The following is a 19663-nucleotide window of genomic DNA, read 5'->3' on the forward strand; positions in this document are numbered from 1 at the left end:
TACTTTGTTCAATGCATGCGAACTGCAGAAGTAGCAGTTATTGGCTGAACTCTCTAAACTTAAAACTATTTAAAATGTAATTCCATTTTCTGTTTACTCATTTTCATGTATGTTATTATTGTTAGGTGTTAATAAAACGTCATTTAAAATTAACTCCTAATTAATTTATTGATTTTTTTGGATTTTCTAAGGATATAACACAATGTGTTTATTAGCATAACTTTATACACAGTAAAACTGTATGTATTTATATAATTAAGCTTTAGAATATGCCATCAGACTACAATTTGTTATCTGTTGGTCATATGACAATGGAAATGAAAATCTGTTGACAGCATGCAAGATTTAATTTTATTGCTCATCTTTAATTTACAGATGTTACAAAGAGTTTAAACTGTAAGAGAAAAAGACTTCTTAAGTTTTTAAAACTTTAGATAAAAGTTTAAAAATCATCCATTAATACTTTTCAAGTAATAAATAACCAGAAAATAATTAAATCATGTAAAAAATCTCTTTGAATATAACACAATAAAATAATAATTGAAATAAAAATATATTTTATATAAAACCATGTCTATTCCCTGCACATTTTTTAAGTGTTCATTATTATTGAAATTATTATTATAATAATGCATTGTTTACAAAATTACATATATGTACATATATCAAAATAATGTTAAAATTTACTCACATTATATAATGCTATTTATAATACTAAACTATCACATTTATCAATGCATTATAATACCACATTATCACATTTTTCACATTAAAAAGTCCATGAGATAAAAATTATTCATTCAAATGGGTACTTTTGTAAATCTTACAACATAAAAATCACCAATTTAATGCAGAACTAATAATAATAATATAATAACTATGCAGAACGTGAAATAAAAGAATTAAAAATTCAATTGATGCAAGCACTTTTATTCTGTTCCTCGTGTCTTTTATATAAAAAAATTGAACAATACAAGCTTAAAATCTAAGAATTTATATAGAAAACTACTTATCTTGGGAAGGGTTTTCTTTAGCATATCAAAATAGGGGTTATATCTCTACAGGTTACATAAATAGATCAGTTAATTTTAATAATAGATTTTTAAATAAAAATGCATAGCAAATGAAATGATATTTTAATTTCATTTATAAACTGCTTCAGTTATTCATTACAAACAGCATACTATATATATAGTATCGCACAGATTTTTAACTTAACCTTGTATTATACAGGCAAATGAAATGAAAATTATCATAGATACTTAAATTGAATATTGATTGCATTTATAAAAGATGTTAACTACATAATCGCTTTCATAGAATAAAGTATTCTAAAAAATAGTTGCAGAAAATATTTTTCAATAATTTCAAATTTATCAACTAACAAAAAATATTATTCTCAAGGCACATCTGATAAAATCATTTTTTGATAGATTAAGTATTTTTCATTTATTTCAAAATAAAGGATTGTTGTTATAACTTTGAATAATTCAAATTTAGAAGCAAAGATAACTTGCTAATATTCACACCAAATAATTAATCAGATTAAAATTGTTAAACATATCTTGAAAATAAAAAATTATGATAAAATAATACTTTTAAAATGTGCCAGAAAAGATAAGTACAGATTTAAAATTAATTTCTAAACTGCATAGCATGACAAATAAATATACATAATCATACACCTCTTTTTCCCCCCGCTTTGAGTAAAAAGAAGTATAATAATTCTCAGTGACACATTATTATTTATAGCAAACATATAAATGCTGTGTTATGCTATATTACTTTTAGAATTTTTAAACGATATAAATTGAAAGATTTATATTGTGATTTAATTGCATTTTCTGTGTAAAGCCACTTCCACTGATATGCTTAAAACTCCTCACTGAGGGTCAAGAGTTTAAGAAATAGATCTTTCAGGCATCATGGTTCGAAGGCGTATTGCATCATATATTGGTAGCCCAGTGTAGAAAGAAAGTCCAGTCAAATTCTCAACATCAACGACACGGGCAACATTTTTTCCAATCACACTTGCTGCAGACTGGGAGGAAAAGAAATATTAAAAAAATTCCCATTCCTTCACTGACTCACAGAAGTTTTATAAATGATTAAAAACTGCATTACATTACAAAGTTCAAAATCTGGACGCGTTAGGACTTTGGTGATCTGGATTTAGGATTTTCCTGGACATCAGATTATGAGTTAAAATCTAAGATGATATGCAAAAATTATAAAATACGAAATAGTGCTTTATGAAATAATTAAGCATTTATTATATTAAGGGGAACAAAATTCTGAGGATGAAAAAAGCTCAATATTTATTTGCTTGCTTTATTATTTTTTTAATAAGTTGTTTAATTTGCTTAGTTTCTTGTGCTAAAACTTTCTTTTAATTCTATAGATAGACATAATTTCTTATTCAGTTACACACTTCTGTTATTCAAGTCTAGTATTTGCCACATGGAGAATTCCCACTAAACTCTCAGTCGAAATTTTTTCGTTCTCAACAATCTCTCTGTCACTTTCTTTATTATCGGTAGCGATATTTTCTAGCTTTTTCATTACAGATTTCGCTATCCATTAGTTGATTGATGAATAGGTTATTATTATAGCAAACAGAAACTTTTGTTATATAATCTTTCATTTATTATCACTTCTGCACATTTCTTCACAAATTATATTAATTTTAAAATTTCGCATTTTGTTTGCATTATCTGAAAACTTTCAAATTCACAGCTATCATCATAAAGCTTACCTAGCCTCCGCTATACATGATTAGCGCTGTAGCATTAGATTGGTGACTATAGACATATATGTTCCCCTAAATTTATTCTTGCTTCTATCGTGCACTGACAAAGTTAAGAGTGAATTACATTAGTTATTTATTATACTTACGACTATTTACCGCACACACATAATGCTTTTCTGGATCCTGAGTAAACAAATTCCCACATATACCTATGGCATATCCAAGGACAGCATGAGACATTTTGTGGACCGGTGTAGTCTCTGCGGGACCAAAATTTTACAGCCAAACGCCTCCCCAAATCCTAAAAATTTTGCATTTCAGTGTCTTCTCAAATTAAAATCTTTATTTAAACTCCCTTAATTTAGTTGCTCGATGCTTCTCTAAATACAAAAATTTTGCCTTTCCAAAATTCTGCCGGCCGGTGTGAGTGCACCAGTTCTGGCACTGTTCCTGTGATTAACTGAATAACAAATCAGTAATTCATCAAATAGCACTAAATGTAATTTTTTGGCCTGCAAGTATAGTTTACAATTTTTTTTCATACAGAAGCATGAATCATTTCTCAAGCTGCAATGTGTTAATCATCACATGATGATGAAGGCAAATAAATAAGTAATAATTCGGCAGGTTGGCATCAGTCTAAAATGAAATTAAGATTGGGATTCTCCACATGTTTTGCTATAAAAATTTCTTAAAAAAAGGGGGGGGATTGCTTGCAATCTGGAGATTCAGATTTTAGATCATTTAGATATTGAGTTCCAGATTTTAGATCATTTAGATATTGAGTTCCAGATTTCAGACATTGTACTGTATAATAAACACATGCACATATATACACACATATATAACCTGCAATAAATTCACAAATTAGCAATTTTATAAAATGCAAATGCGAATATAAAAATAGTTACAGAAACATATCTGGCTATAAAGCATCTCTAAAACACAATAAACTAATGAATTCCTCAATCAGTTATTAAGATAAAAAAAGCATAGAAGATTTAAAGCACTACTTTTCACAAAAATTTAATTCTTTACAAAGTATAAATATCACAAATATTAAAAAAAAATTAGTGAAAAGAAATATCTAAAATTAAAAACAAATAAATGCATAGTTATAACCTTCATTATTATATAACCACTTTTTTTTACAAAAGAATTCAATTTAATAAAATACTTACTTCACAGTTTTGCGTGTATGGATAATTTGGTAAAAGGAAACCATGAGCTTCTAACTTTGATGGACTGCAGTCTTTTAAAGGTATTGCTTTTGTGGAGCACCATGTTGCTACAACAAATATATGAGTTGGTACAATAATTGGCCCAAGCTTTCCATACTTCCTAATTTAAAATATACTGTTTTTAATATTTCTTCTGAAATAATGAGATAAATTTATTGCATAATATGTGATAATAATATTAAGTCATTACTGATACTCAGTAATGTAATTTTATTTTATAATTTTAAACATAAATAAATGTTGAAAAAATATTAGACACAATTTCAGTTGTAATATAATACAAGATAAATATGGAAACTTGTAAAAACACATGCTTCTCTTTAAAAATGTTTTCATTCAGCATTAACTGTATTTATAAAATATAATCTGGAATCACTAAAAACAATAGATGGATAAACAAACAACAATGATAAATAAACAACGATGGATTTAACTATGTTTTCCACTAATACTGTATCAAAGATATCATCAAAGATATTTTCTGACAGTGATATAGTGGATGTAATTTGGATAATTATGTTTACTTCAACTCTAAACACTGATTACATAATAAAGTGTAATCATGCAATTTAAATGTATCAATGAAAGGTAACTCAAAACATTTTTCCAAAACATCTGAAACAATAAAATATTGATAAAATAAAATATTTAAATTATATACCCATAATAAGAAAACTATTTTTATTGCATAACTCCGAATTTGAAATCATAATACTGAAACTCATAGGCATACACATTTTATTCTTTATAAAATTAATTTTCCACACAAGAAAAAAAATTCAATATCAATGATGATATAATAATTTTTTTAGGAAAATTGTAAGATAATATCCTCAAATGTAAATAAGTTTCCTACTTCGTTAACAGAACATTAAATTTAATTTGTTTTATTGAATATAACAAATAATAAATAAAAAGATGCAAAATTATCTATTCAGTATTGTAACTGTTCATTAATATCAGAAAACTGAACAGCTAAATCTTCATCAAAAGTATATGATCCCTAACTTGATCATGCAGGTTTTTTTTTTTTTTTTTTTTTTAATATTGTGAATACAAGACGTTATCAAGGCAAGTAACTGCAAATAATTTATCACAAAAAAATCATAAATAATTTGCCAATTCTTTGCTTTTCATATGCTTAAATGTGTTATATATACAACTATACATATATAAGGCAGTATCTATAGCAGTAGTGATAGAATTAATAATCCATTCATATTTTAAAATTTAATTTTAGGCTGATGGCTATAATTTGCTATTAACACTTCCATACAGTATTTTAAACTCCTGCTATTCAAGAAAACTTGCAATCATTAAACACAATGTTCACTGCTACACAAATTTTAGATTATTTTCCATTTTTGTGCTATAAATTTATTTATTACATATTTGTGCTACATATAAAAATTCTTTATATGCGCAGGATAAAATGTATTGCATTTGCAAAATAAAGAATACCTCAGATTTACTATAAGCACATGAAAGTTCATTTTCTGAAATTCTTCTTGCATAAGTATATCTTGTTTTCAGCTGATAGATTATAACCAAGAATTTATTCTTCAACTTATTAGTTTTAATTACAAAACAATGATAAATATTATTATTTAATTGCATGTTTTTTAAAACATTTTATTGCTATTCAATTACAGGTTCAACTGGATCTTACACAGTGGAAAATTTACAATTTGTTATGAGATGAAACATGATTTTTTAAAGGATGTTTTTCTTAATTAAAAATAAATGAAAATTTCTTTAGAAATTTAGCAATTAATGAAACAAAATAGCAGCATTAATTACAAAATATGTTAATGACTAAATTTAAAAAGATTAATTTCAGGAACTTTTATTTACAGTTTATTCTTATACTGATGATAAGTGGAATGCAATATCGGTAAAAAATAAAGTTATTTAAAAAAAAAAAATTAGTGGTATTTTTCAGGTGGCTTCTAAAAATATATCACGACTTTCTGTCTCTCTGTTATTCCTTTCATTTGCCCTGTCAACAAAACAAAAAAAAATATCAAACTCTAAAAAGGAAAGCATACTCAGATATGAAAATTTATAATGCTTACTGTTTCTTGCTTCTTCTTCTTCTTTTTTTTTTCCCTTCCAGATTTTTTTCAGAGTAAGTATATATATACTTTTCCAGAGTAAGTATATATATATATATATATATATATTATATAAATATATATATATTATATATAAATATATATATATATATATATATTTCTTTTCTTTTCTTTCTTTATATATATAGATTAAAGTGAGAAAGGGGAAGTCCAGGTTTTCACAAAAGTGGGAAACTTAATATTTAATGGCATCTCATGGTTTTCTTCCTCCCCACTAATAACTCAATATTAGATGTATGATAAGTATATCTAGAATACAGCAATAGGTACAGGAATTCTAAGAATTTCGTTAAAATAAATTTCTATCAGACTGTTACTGTTCTCAAGCTTAGCATTCTTTGTGGATGAAAACAGAACAATTTAAACTATTTAATTTTATTTGCATTCTGATGTATAACTTTTAAATACAAAAAAAAAGCTTGAAATTTATGGGTGGGTGTTATATGCCAGGTAAGAAAATGATAAGATTCAAAATTAAGAAAAATATCAGCATACAAAAATTAAATTTCTACATGTACCTAAATACTATTTATTTAAAAGAAATGCCATACTTTATGGACTTAAAAAATTCATTATCAGTTAACATGAAAAGTTCATCATAGTGGTCTCCTGTTATATCTTCAGGTAAAACATCAAATTCTGTTTCATCTTTACCACCACTATTATTCTAATCCAGAACTAAATTATTATTTTGAGACTTTTGAATTATGCCAGGTTGATTTCATTTCATGCTTTTATTATCCACTCACACACTATTTCAAGACTGGCATTATTCATTTGGCCTCCTTTTCCAAATGTTTTTTCCCCACTGTTGTTTTAAATTTTCTTTGAATGGTTTACTGATATACACATCTAAACAAATGGCATGCTGCCCATCTGGGATAGTGGTTATGATGCTGACTGCTGTAGTGAAAGCTGGCTTCAAATCCCAGAGAAAGCATGGATGTTTGCAAATGCATAGTGTCTGTGCAGCATAGGGACACTGTAGCAATATGCGGTGAGCCAAAAGTCCTCATGAGAGTTTGGTGGTTTGGGTAGAGAGGTGGGAGATCCTCAGACCCGTCACCCCGGAATGCTCTCCAAAATCAGGGGCGTAACTGTCACCTGTATAGTGCTCAAGGCTCTAGCCAACAACAGGCAATCTGCACTCCTTGCCACGATGAATTTCTTGGCCTTGTTCTGACATTACTATCAGACAAGTGAGATAAGTCACAACTACAGCAACTAATGGCATTAATTCACCTGGAATAACTGCCATATCTGCATTATACTATTTCATTAATTTCTTCGTATTATCCATAAATAGGATCTGAACATCTTCCAAACAAAAAAGACTTTCTGAATTCTTGAAGGTAACAGGATGCTTTTGTCAAACTTTTATCCACAATTTCACACCATTTTCGTACATCCATCCCTTCCCATGAGCATGAATGAAAACAACATTAAAGAAATTACATTTCAGTATAATTTTTCTTTAAAAAATAACCATGAGTTTTAATTTTGTATCATTCGCTAAGCAGGAAAGCACTGCAGTGAGGTGATATTTTTCATGACTTGTTGTTTCCATGTGAATCATTTTTGCTCTTTCATATGAATTCTTTTATTTGCTATCAAACATTACTGGAGTTTCAAGAATATTCCCAATATCTGAGAGTAAATATATGTATATATTACCTTAATAAGTAAACAAGATACTTCTGGGATACTTCAATTTGTTATTCAAACCTTTTGGAGCCTTTGTGAAACTTCTGTTTTTTCTTGCAGAACTAAATTATTCTGTGAAATAAATCGACTCCGCCAACTAAAAGTTGCTTTTAAGTTTTCACTTCTATTTGCACTCCTTTTTGCCAACTTTAAGGCAAATAAATATACGCAGTTTCACCTTAAAATTAATCCATTTTGGCAATTTTCTAGGACCCAGTTTGCAACACTTTCTTATAGGATACGGCATTTTGCTACTGCTTTATGCAAAGAGCATTTATTCTTTGGCATATTAATTATTGTGATTTCCATTTTTCCTGCTCCTCTATGTAACTTTCATTAACTCCAAACATCCTTGCTCAACATGATATCTATTTTCCTTCGCAAACTGAGCGAGTTTGCAACTGGAACCAGCACAATGTATGTTTCGTTGGGCACGAGCCATCGCTACTAAGGGGAATACTAAATAAACTGTATTTCAACTAGATCAAATGTGATTTACTTAAGTCTTTGATGTTCACTTCAAAATCATAGCTTGAATTGACTATGTAATGTCTGGTGACCGTAGGTTCGATTGTACACTGTGAAAAAAAAGAGGGGGGAACAGTTTTATATCTCTCGTTCTATTGGGCCGATTGACAAAATTCAAATTGCATTTTTCATGTCTCAAAAGCATGATTTAGGATATATATTAGATTTATATATAGCATTGTTCTAACATAGGTATTTTGACACAAAATCGACCTTTTTCTGAAATGACATTTTGTTCCTATATTTCGATTCTATGACTTGCATTATGAATAGATATTAAATTTTGTAAAATTCGGTGTGAAATTTATGGAGAAATTCAAAAATTTATCTTTTTCAGTTTTCAGTTTTCACCAAGAATAATTCACTTGGCGAACTTCTTAATATATGGCAACCGATTTTCCTTTCCCTTCTATTATGCCAGAGCAGGAAAAAAGGCACCTATTTCCTACCTTTTTACATTGTGCATGAGCAAAAAAAAAGTCACATCGTTCCTACTTTCAAATCATTTTACCAATGCATCAAAATCACATTTGATGTTTTATCGCTTTCAACAAATATGCGAAATTTTAAAATGCACCAATATATAAATTCACATATAGCTTCGGAAATTTTGAATAAAAAACTACGATTTTTTGCAGGTATCCTTAGAAATAAATCTACTTTAAAATGATGGTAAAAATTTTATAGATTATAATTCAATTTTTTTTTTGAAAAATTTATAAATATTATTTTAAAATACAAATTTTTAAAATAAATCATAAATAATGGGTAAATTTTATTTGGAATGAACCTGAATTTCGAAATGTGAAAGGAAGAATCAAATAAGTTTAAACAAAGAGAGATTAATAAATATATACCAAACTCAATTGACATTGAGGAGCTAAAATTTTGAGATCTAATTTTTTAAAAACTACTTGTGCGATTTTTACAAAACTTGATAGTTCAGTGTAATTTGAGTTGTAGAATTGAAATATGGAAAACAATTAATATGTTATTTCAGAAAAAGTCCGATTTTGTGTCAAAATACCTATATAAGAGCAATGCCATATATAAATCTAATACATATCCTAAGTCGTGCTTTCGAGAGATGAAAAATGCAAGTTGAATTTCATCAATCGGCCCAGCAGAACGAGAAATATAGAACTGTCCTTTTTTTCAGGGGAGGAGAAGGCGATGTGTACCTTAAAATAAAATGTGGAAACATACATGATGACAGTTTAAATAAAAATATAAGAAATAATTTCATTAATTACATAAATTATATTACATTTTCTTCTCTAGTAAATGTTAATACTTTAGTAGCTGTCGAATTTATGTAAAAAAAAAAAAAAAAAAAAAAAAAAAAAAAAAACCTCTGTGGTAAAGAATTCATTTATCTAAAAAATATTTATTAAAAATATTTTTTTTAACTTTCTTAGCAAAATATTTAACACAGTAATAAATACAAGTTGTGGTTATAAGGATGCTGTGAAATTGTTCAACTTTAGAAGTTAATTGTCACCATTTAACAGCTTTTGTTATGAGGACAAGTAATGAACAATTGCAGTTACTATATAGGCAGTTTTAGGCATTTTGAGTTATTGATCTGACAACAGAATGATAAATGTAAAATTATTTATCATCTTCATATGCTAAAAATATAAAAATCATCAGAAATCTTTTAAATGTTACGAAACTATACTGAAAAACATTTTAAATTAATTTATTAATTAATATTTTAACCCCTTAATGCACTCTAATTAGTTATTTTTTTCTGTACACCTGAGTTAATATATCCAAGTCATTTTTTTCACATGCAAATACAACTGAATATATAAGCTACACTTTTCAACCTATTTGCTTTCACTTGAGAAAATCTGCTGCCAGTGTATATCAGCTATTGGTTTGTGCAGACACCTCTTTTTTACTGTTGCCAGGACAAAGGCCATTGTTCTCATTTTAGTAGGCTGCATTGAATCCCAGCCAGAAGGTTTTATTTGCATATAATATTTTTGCAATTTATCTTTAGATAACCCATACCATGGATTAGGAATGAGACTTGTAACACAATTCAGACAGATTACAGCCACAGCAATTTGAAAAATTGATGTTATTTCTGAGAATGAAAGTAGTGATGATGAAAGTCTTACTTTGGCCCAGCATTGGTATCTGTTGCCATAAGATACTCGTCCACCCTACCAGTTCCATGTTTTATAATTTAAATTGAGCACACAGTGGTAAATATGAACTAAAAAAATTGTCAATAATTGTTTTGTTGCCCAAGTTAACTTGGTTTAAAGACATATGTAGTTTAACAAGCTTAAGGATGGAAAACATCTCTATTAAATTTTATGGGCTATATTAATGTACTTTTGCGTAAAACTATAAAAATAAAAAAGTTAGAGGAAAAAATGACCACTTTCTGAATTTTATTGGTGCATTAATGAGTTAATGAACTCAAAAATATATAACTGTACACTTACCTTATATTTCCTACAGCAGGTCTCATGCCAGTAGCATGAAGATCAAATGCAGGGCCCATGATGACATTCAGCTGACCTTGTTCTCGTGCCCACTGGCTAAGAATTTGATTTAATTTCTTTTCTAATATTTTTGAGTGATTCATAGATTTTGGAACTGAATTTGTTACAAAAGTTGCTTCATCTCTCACACTGGCATTAGAAAATTCTGTTAAAAGAACAAAGATTTAAACACAGTATTCTGAAGTGTATTAATTAGAGCTATTTTAAAACAAAATATATAATACTTTGATTCAAAGAACCATTTAATTTAAAATAGTACTTAAAAACTGCAAAGATTTTTATTCCTTGAAGAAAAGCAATAAAAAAAAAGCATTACAGAATTAGAGAAACAAGGGAAATACAATCATGGAAAAAAAATCACCAAATTTGATATAAATGATTTTTTTATTCAAAAAAAAATCTTTTTTTGTAAATATCATTTTTAACAATAAATTCAAATTGAAAAGGAATGTCAATTTTTTCAAGAAATACTAGAGAAGTTCACAGTTCTGTAAAATCTTTGCTTGAATATTAATCATAATCAATATTTTGCAGTCTTTAGCTTGAAAGTCTTTCATAAAAATTGATGTTGACAATGGAATTGAAACTGTCTTGACTGCCAAGTTTCTTAGATATTACGAACTCAGCATATTAGCCTACTACACAATCAAAATTCTTCCTCTTCAGTATGGATCTATGATCTATTCTATATAGCTATTACGCATCAACACTGCTCCGGCTTCTCCTTGCTATTATTTCTGTTAGTTGGTATGATAGATTACCTGCAGCCTGAGACCTCAATGGAAAATTTATTTAGTCAGTCCTTCAAATCATCATTTTGTGATAAATTCAAAGGCCGTGCAAAATGGAATGATCTAGAAATGACATTAATTAAATTATAATAACTTAAACTATAATTTTATTAGTTTAGTTCTAGTTTAAATTATAATTTTGTTTCAGATATTTTTTATCCTACATATATATTAGTTAGTGACAGAGTTAATTCCTAGGTTTGTTTATTTGTTGTCTAGTCCATATTTCATGGAAAAACGATTGCCAGATCTTCAATGAGGTGTAAATTTCCAGGTTCACCTAGCAATTAACAAGAGAGATGAAGTACATGTTTACGGTTTTTTAAATCACTTTGTTTGTTAATTAGTAATAGACAGATTATACCTGAAAGGAATATTAAATATCTTACATTTTGCCAAATGGCAACCCATTTGCATGTAGGAAACAAAAATATTTTATTTTGGGCAGTGGCAACATATTTCCTTTTACATCGTTAAGTTTATTGATTAAATTCAGAAAACAAATATTTTTACAAGGTGCAACACACTGCTTTTAAACTGCTGAGTTTAGGTATTCTCCCAATACATGATCTACCTAACTTAACTGTGTAATTACATTATGGATCAATAGGTAGCACCACTAAAATTGTTTTTACAATTTTTTTTTCTTCTGCCATTTTATTCAAATTAGCATGATCATATTTATTATTATTTAATATTAAAAATTTGTTACATTTTGCAAAACATTTATTTCTTTTGCTGTGTTTTATGCTGCATGTAAGAAAACTTTCAGTGTGCAAATAAAAGGGTGAAATTTTTTTTAAACTAGATTATCTGGTTTAAATGGTTCAATGAATAACTCAATATTAGTATAACTAAAAATGATCCCCTAAATGCTAAAAGTTTCATGCGTATAGTGAATGAAACAGATAATAGGTAAGATAAAGCACACCTGATTTTATACTGCTATATTTAGTTGTTTCAAAACCTATTTACCTCTGCATACAATGTGTTGTATGCAGAGTATTAAAAAAAGAGATAATGAATTTAAGAGAGATAAATTAAACACTGTTGTCACTTAGATAAGAGTTATTTTATTTCAACTCTGTAATGTAAATGTGAAATTTAATTTGAGAGTATTGATAACAATGATTTGAAGACAGCATTTTAAAAACTCTATGCAAATTCAATGGAAAAATTGCATGTGAAAGAAATGATAAGCATAAGCATTGCCTTTACAGACAAAATACTCTGAAAAAGATGTGGTGCCATCTAGTATAAAACTGATTAATTAACTAACGAAATTTGGTAGATCACTAGTTGGGACAATACCCTGAGTTTATTAACAAAATTTCATCTAGTTTGCACAAAACATTAAATAAATGCAAACCAAATTTAAAATTAGAGCTATGCACATGCTCAGGTGGATGAGTTTATGTATTCAAATGGTGTTTCCAGATTGCCACCGTTTTTCCACAATGCAAGGAACAAACGTAATACACACATAATTACAGATTCATTACTATGTAACAGAAGAGACTGCCATTAATAAGACCACACATATCATCATTATTATATACAAAAAGACATAATGCAGAGCTTGCTGAATGAAAATCCTATAAGTATTTTCTATTGCAATTACACAATGAAATACTGTCATAAATCATAAAAAATCAAAATTAAACATTATTAAATATTTCTATAAGACATGCACACTGTGCATCCAAAACACTGAGCACAGAATGTCCAATGCACCTTAATGTTACAGCACATATAAACTGAATACATTTCATGCTTAAAAATTTACTTTTGAATCAGTTCTACATGAAATATAAATGAAATTACATGTGTATACACTACAGAACATTTTAACAGTAGCATACTGATACCTTAAGTTAATTTTAAACCTGGATCCCAAAATTCATCTACTAATATTTTAATTGTTCACTAATAATTCTGATAAACTGGTATAGAATTAAAAACTGTTTCGACAGTTTCAGGGTATGAAAGCATTAGGAATTAATCCCAAATCTTTAAGTATATAAATTAAATAATTCATTTAAAATTTCACATATATTTAATATATTTTGCAGGGTAATAATAGCATATATTAAATTTTGATGTTCCATAATTAATTTATGTAGAAAATAAATGAAAAATGTGTTTATAGTATACCTATACTGCTTCTTTGAAAAAAAGTGCTCCAAACATGATCGAATACCTTAAATTAAATCCAAATAAACATTCCTGTGTGTTTCAGACAGCTTGAATGTGCATAATGTAACACATGCAATTTTCTAAAATGCATTTTGTTTATAATTTTCTGCTTTGACATTTTAGCTTCTATTTTAACTATTTTAAACTAAAGGTAAAAGTAATATTTTCCTTTTTCATTTTTTTATGATGCAGTCATAAATGGAAACCTTACTAACCAGGAGGGTATAAAGGTCTTTGAAGAATATATTGGTTCTTAACAAAAGATGTATTATATTCTCCGCATTGTGGCACATCATTAATGGGAATTCGGGCATCACCCATCCAGCAAACATCTTCAAACTTGCTGATATTTTTCTAAAGATATATTTAAAGATGTTTAATTTAATAAAAATTATATAGAAAAAACAAAAGCATGAAAATTACAATCTGCAGATTTTCGTTTAGAGCTTGATACCATAACTAAAAATTAACCTTAAAAGTTAATTTCTTTAATGTAAAACATCATAAATATTTTTTTTCAAATATAATTCAGTACCACTTATATAATATAAGGCATTAGAAAAACTTTTTTATAATTATAACAAAGCTTAAAATTAACAGCTGCCTATATTGTAAATTAAATGTATTTCAATTTACAACAATTATTAAAAAATAAATAAAGACTTAAATTATTAAGAAGTATTTTTATTGCTTTTAAGTCTATTAATCAGAAACAGACTAATAAAATTTGGAATAAAAATTAAAAATTGTGTACTTTGCCAAACAGTAACACACTGAGAATCCTGTAAGCACCTGTTGGGTATAGAAGATAAATTACAGATCTTATGTTTCTTGCAATTGAGGACACTTGATAAAGACCATTTCCAAATTCTTTCCTACCAGTTTCCAAGGCATGATTGTTATGGATTTTATTTTACTGAGATTGGATTTTACATATTAGGTGAAAATAATGCATTTTCTTTCAGGTTTAAAAATGTGTTCCTCCACTTCCAATAAAGAATTTTAAAATTGTTTAAAAAAATCTAATTTAGATTTACATTTAATTTAACACAAATGATTTTAAAATTAAATATTTTAATATTAAAATTCAAAAAAGTTTTATATTTTTTCCACATAAATTCTGCAATTTCTAGGATACATTAATTTAAAAAAAGGAAAAGATGCTAATTACACATTAATACTTCATATGGTCTGAGTAATCAATTCTGTCAATACTTTAGGTTGTTTGAAATACAATTAACTTGAGAACCTAAATACCCTGTATTCGTAATACGCACCTATAATTTCAAACTACATTTTTTAATATTTAGGTATAGTCGCCATATAACGCGCACCTTTCCTTTAAAAAGAAACCTGAAAGATACATGTGTGATGCTTTTTCATTTTGAAGTCAATCACTCAAATATTTTCAGAGTCTTTGGAACAATGGTTTACAGAATTGGCAAGCAATAAGGGTAGCAATATGTGTGGGGGGATGCTCTCCGGAGTAAATAATTCTGCAAAGAAGGTGGGTTGTTTTGAATGCAAGTGTGCACATAAATGTTATTCTAGAGTTTCAAGAAAAGAGGTATAATTTGGGATAAGAATGTACTTCTTACCTGAATAAATTCACGGAATTAGGAGTCGGATGTTTCGCTTTCTGTGGTCATCTGAAGCCATGATTTTGAAATGAACATTGCAGACTTAAGTAAATCACATTTGATCTAGTTGAAATACAGTTGATCTGGTGTTTTTTTAAAGCAGTAAAATGTTTTTTAGCAAAAATATGGCTTCTTCTGTACAAAACAAACACAGTGCTGGTTTAAAATTTTAATCTGAAAAAAATGGAAATTGTGATGCAGCAAGGATGAGTGTTGGTGAAAGCTCCATGTATGAATGGAAGAAAAATGAAATTACAATAATTAATGTGACAGAGAATAAATGTGCTTCGCATAAAGAAGTAATGAAACTGCCTACCCTAGAAGAAAGTGTCACAAACTGCATTCAAGAAAACTGCCAGAATCGATTAATTTTAACAAGAAACAGAATACGTTTATTTGCCTTAAAGTGGGCAAAAAGGAGTATAAATGGAAGAGAAAACTTTAAAGGAATTTTCAGTTGGTACAGTTGATCTACTTCACAGAATAATTTAGTTCTATGAGAAAAAAACTAAATTTTTACAAAGGCTTCCAAAAGGCTGGTACAACAAATTGATAAGTTTCCAGAAGCATATTATTGACCTACGAAAGAAAAAAATTATTTACTTTCATTGGTTGCAAATATGGAGGAAACTCCAGTAGTTTTTGATATGATAGGAAGTAAAGGAATGGATGTGAAAGGAACAAAAATGGTTCACATAAAAAAAAAACAGGTCAGGAAAAATCTCGCCTCACCATAGTAATTTCCTGCTTAATGAACGGTACAAAACTAAAACCCATATTAATTTTTTAAAAAAGACAATACCAAAATGTAATTTCCCAGATGGTGTTTTCATTCATGTTCACAAGAAATGATTGATGGATAAAAACAGTGTGAAACTGTGGATAAGAAATGTTTGGCAAAAGTATCCTGTTGCCTTAAATAATCCAGAAAGTCTTCAGATTCCATCTAAGAGATAATATGATATATTGATGATAGAGTGTAACACAGACATGGCAGTTATACCCAATGGATTAATGCCATTAGTTCAGCCTTTAGATGTGTGTGTCAACAAACCAGTAAAAGAAAATTTAAAATGACAGTGGGATACATGGATGTTAGAAGGTGAAAAAACATTTATGAAAGAAGCCCAAATGCATCATGCAGTCTTGAAATAGTATGTGAATGGATACTAAAAGCACGGAATGAAATTAAAGCCGAAATAATTAAAAAATCATTTAAATATGTGACGTGTATCTGAAAATCTAAATGGAATGGAAGATAACTTATTTATGGATCATGTAACAGTGATGGTGAAAATCAAATAGAATTTGATGATGTACCTGAAGACGTAATGAGAGACGAATATGACAAACTTTTCATGTTATCTAATAATGTATGTCCATTCTTTTAAATAAACAGAATTTAAATACATGTAGAAATCTAATTTTTGTATGTTTCTTTTCTCCTTATTTTTAAATCTATCATTTTATCATTTTTACATATGCAGCCATAAATTTTGATCTTATTTTTTGTATTAAAAAGTGCATGTTATACACTGAAATATTAGGTACATACAAAAATAATAATTGGTTCATGAAAAACTTCTATTTTTTTCCCAATAAAAAAATTCAAATGTTTTTATTAAAATTATTTTTAAAATGCATGCTTTTGCGATTCATTTTTTGTTTTATAAAAATACACTATCAATGACTGCACCTTTTTTTTTTTCTTTTTTTCTTTTTTCTTTTTTGGTTTTCTTTCTTCATATATTTCTCTGCAGCAGTAAGTGCAATATTTATTGTTTGTTGAATTGTAAGGCTAAATTCAATGTTGTAGTCACTTTCCATAATATGCTCTAACAAGATTTCAACTATAAATAATTTTCAGGGGCTGTCCAACTGTTAATTTTTAAGCAGGCATTTCAGTTCAGGCATTGTTATCTAAATTACAAACTCATTTTTTATAAGCCACTGCTCATCTGTGTTAACACATGTTTTATTAGATATTTCATTAGCATTTGATTTTATGCATTCAATTATGTTGATGGAATCTAACTCATTGAAAGCAAGATGCTGTCCAGTCTCTACTATGTTATTAATGACTTTTATAAAAAGCAAAATAAGTTTCAAAATCAGTTAAATCATTTTTATAGTGTAGTGTATTTACCCCCCCCCCATATTGCTTGCAATTCATACCTTGTTTTGTCTATATTCTCAATAATAGTTCTGATGTTGAAGCTCTTCAAAAATTCTGTTAAAAATAGGTACATTCTCTCCTACTGTAACTTTTATGGTGCTTACGGTTTTAGTCTTCTTTATTCAAGTGCATCTGTTTTTATCACTACTTTTGATAAATAAGAAGCTGTAATCTTGCACTTTGTATTATCTTTCTTTTTAATAAATTTTTGAACTTACTTAACTATCCCTTTCTCATGACCTATTTTAACAAATGATGCACCTTCTTCATGAAGCTTGATTACATCAAGCTTTTGTTCCAAAGTGAGTCACTTCAGATTTCTTAGTGACAGAATCATTCTCACATTTTTCTGTATTAATTATTATTACTTTAAATGGGTATTAACATTGAATTATCGCAAATGCTTATACCAGAAGTGGGGAATGTGCGGCCTCTAGCTCTTATATTAATTAATATTTAATCTCATAGATTATGACAATTTGGAAATTAATGTAATTAAATAACATGCTGCCACTTGAGCATAACATGAACTAGAATGCTGTAGCATTGCAGTTCTAGCAGTCTTTCACAGTCTGAAATTATTGTCATTCTGGTGCACTTTTCAGTTGGCCAACGCCCAACAATAGAATATTTTAAACAAATAAAACATTTTATATTGTACATTTTTATTTAATAAATGACTAATGTTTCTTCATTATGCAATAAAGAGATGAAACTATACAAAACTATAATAATTTCACAAAAGTCACATTTACAGGTATATTGACTTACACACCCTCCTTTATCACTGTCTAATTTAAATGTGGCCCCTCATGGCAAAAAGGTTCCCCACCTATACCGTAGATTTGTATATCAATAACTAACAGACAAAAGTTAATTCAACATTGATGTTTAAAAATACCCAGTATTTGTGGCATGTAACTTAAACATACAAAATGCAGCAGTAGGATTGCAGTGATCTGCACTTACGGTGGCATCTTTCATATGCTTCAAAATTAAGACTTCCAGCTCTGATAATATTTAGGCACTATTGCCAAACCAAGATAAAGTCAACATACAGCATGCCTCATAAGTATTCTCACTATCTCTTCCAGCAATAATTACAGAGTTAATCAAATGTCCTAAGCACAGGTATACATGTATACGATAGAAAACACAGAAAAAAAATTAAATATATATTGTATTGCATAACTTCAAATCTGCATTAAAATAAACTGCACAAAGAGACTTAATTATATAAAAGGGAAAAACTGATCCTTTACTCATTAAAAATTAATTCTCTGCACCAATTTTTTACAATTTTGTTTAATTTATTGTGCTAAAAAAATGTAGTTCATTTTGAAATTTTCATGCTGGATTATAGTGAGTCAGATTTGATCAAAGCCAGACTATGTGAAGTGTTAAAACATTTAAACACATTCCAAAAAAATGACACTGAATATACTTATTAAAAAAATAGTTCATCATCAATAAAAAATCAGTACAGACACTGATATATATAATATTTACCTGTCCACTTAAAGTAAATGCTGTCCACATAGGTAAGCGAAATTTCAAGTCAAATGCAGTGATATAATCTTTATTGTATAAGAGACGGAGAGTACTGTTGTCCTGAAAACTATATGGAACTCCAAATGGTAAATATAGATGATGGATTTCATTGACGTTTTTAACTTCAACTTGCTTATGAGGCTAAAATTATACATATTAAAATTTCTATAATTCTAGCAGATTATTTAGAAAAGTAACAAGAGAAATACTGGTCAGTTTTTCCACTGGATAACAACACAAAAAGATTTTAAGCCTGAATGAAAATTTTGCATAAAAAATTTTTAAAAGCAATTTCATAAAAGAATAAATGAAATTGCGTTCACTCAATATTAAGTATTGTTTTCAAACATAAAAATTGTTTTAATATCATATGAACAAAACTAAATGTTAAATCAAAAATTTTAGAATGAAATTCTCATCAGAATGTCAT

At 28.0% G+C, this 19663-nt stretch overlaps 1 protein-coding gene across 8 annotated transcripts in view; it reads right to left on the minus strand.

Annotated features, from left to right (window-relative positions):
- Nucleotides 1-328: 328 nt before the first annotated feature.
- The window catches only part of LOC118189209 (ectonucleotide pyrophosphatase/phosphodiesterase family member 3-like), a 167252-nt gene continuing 147917 nt past the window's right edge, over nt 329-19663 (minus strand). For all 8 annotated transcript variants that reach the window (XM_035359774.2, XM_035359776.2, XM_035359781.2 and 5 more), the window contains 5 exons: nt 19192-19374; nt 14082-14220; nt 10820-11024; nt 3931-4090; nt 329-2041 (listed from right to left, as the gene is read on the minus strand). In XM_035359774.2, the coding sequence (XP_035215665.1) occupies nt 1901-2041; nt 3931-4090; nt 10820-11024; nt 14082-14220; nt 19192-19374 (828 nt within the window). In that variant the 3' untranslated portion in view covers nt 329-1900. The remainder of the gene's footprint in view (nt 2042-3930; nt 4091-10819; nt 11025-14081; nt 14221-19191; nt 19375-19663) is intronic.

The sequence above is a fragment of the Stegodyphus dumicola genome, chromosome 10 (genome assembly GCF_044657685.1).
Source record: "Stegodyphus dumicola isolate Sdum_Otavi_A_Nest chromosome 10, ASM4465768v1".
NCBI classification, from domain to species: domain Eukaryota; kingdom Metazoa; phylum Arthropoda; class Arachnida; order Araneae; family Eresidae; genus Stegodyphus; species Stegodyphus dumicola.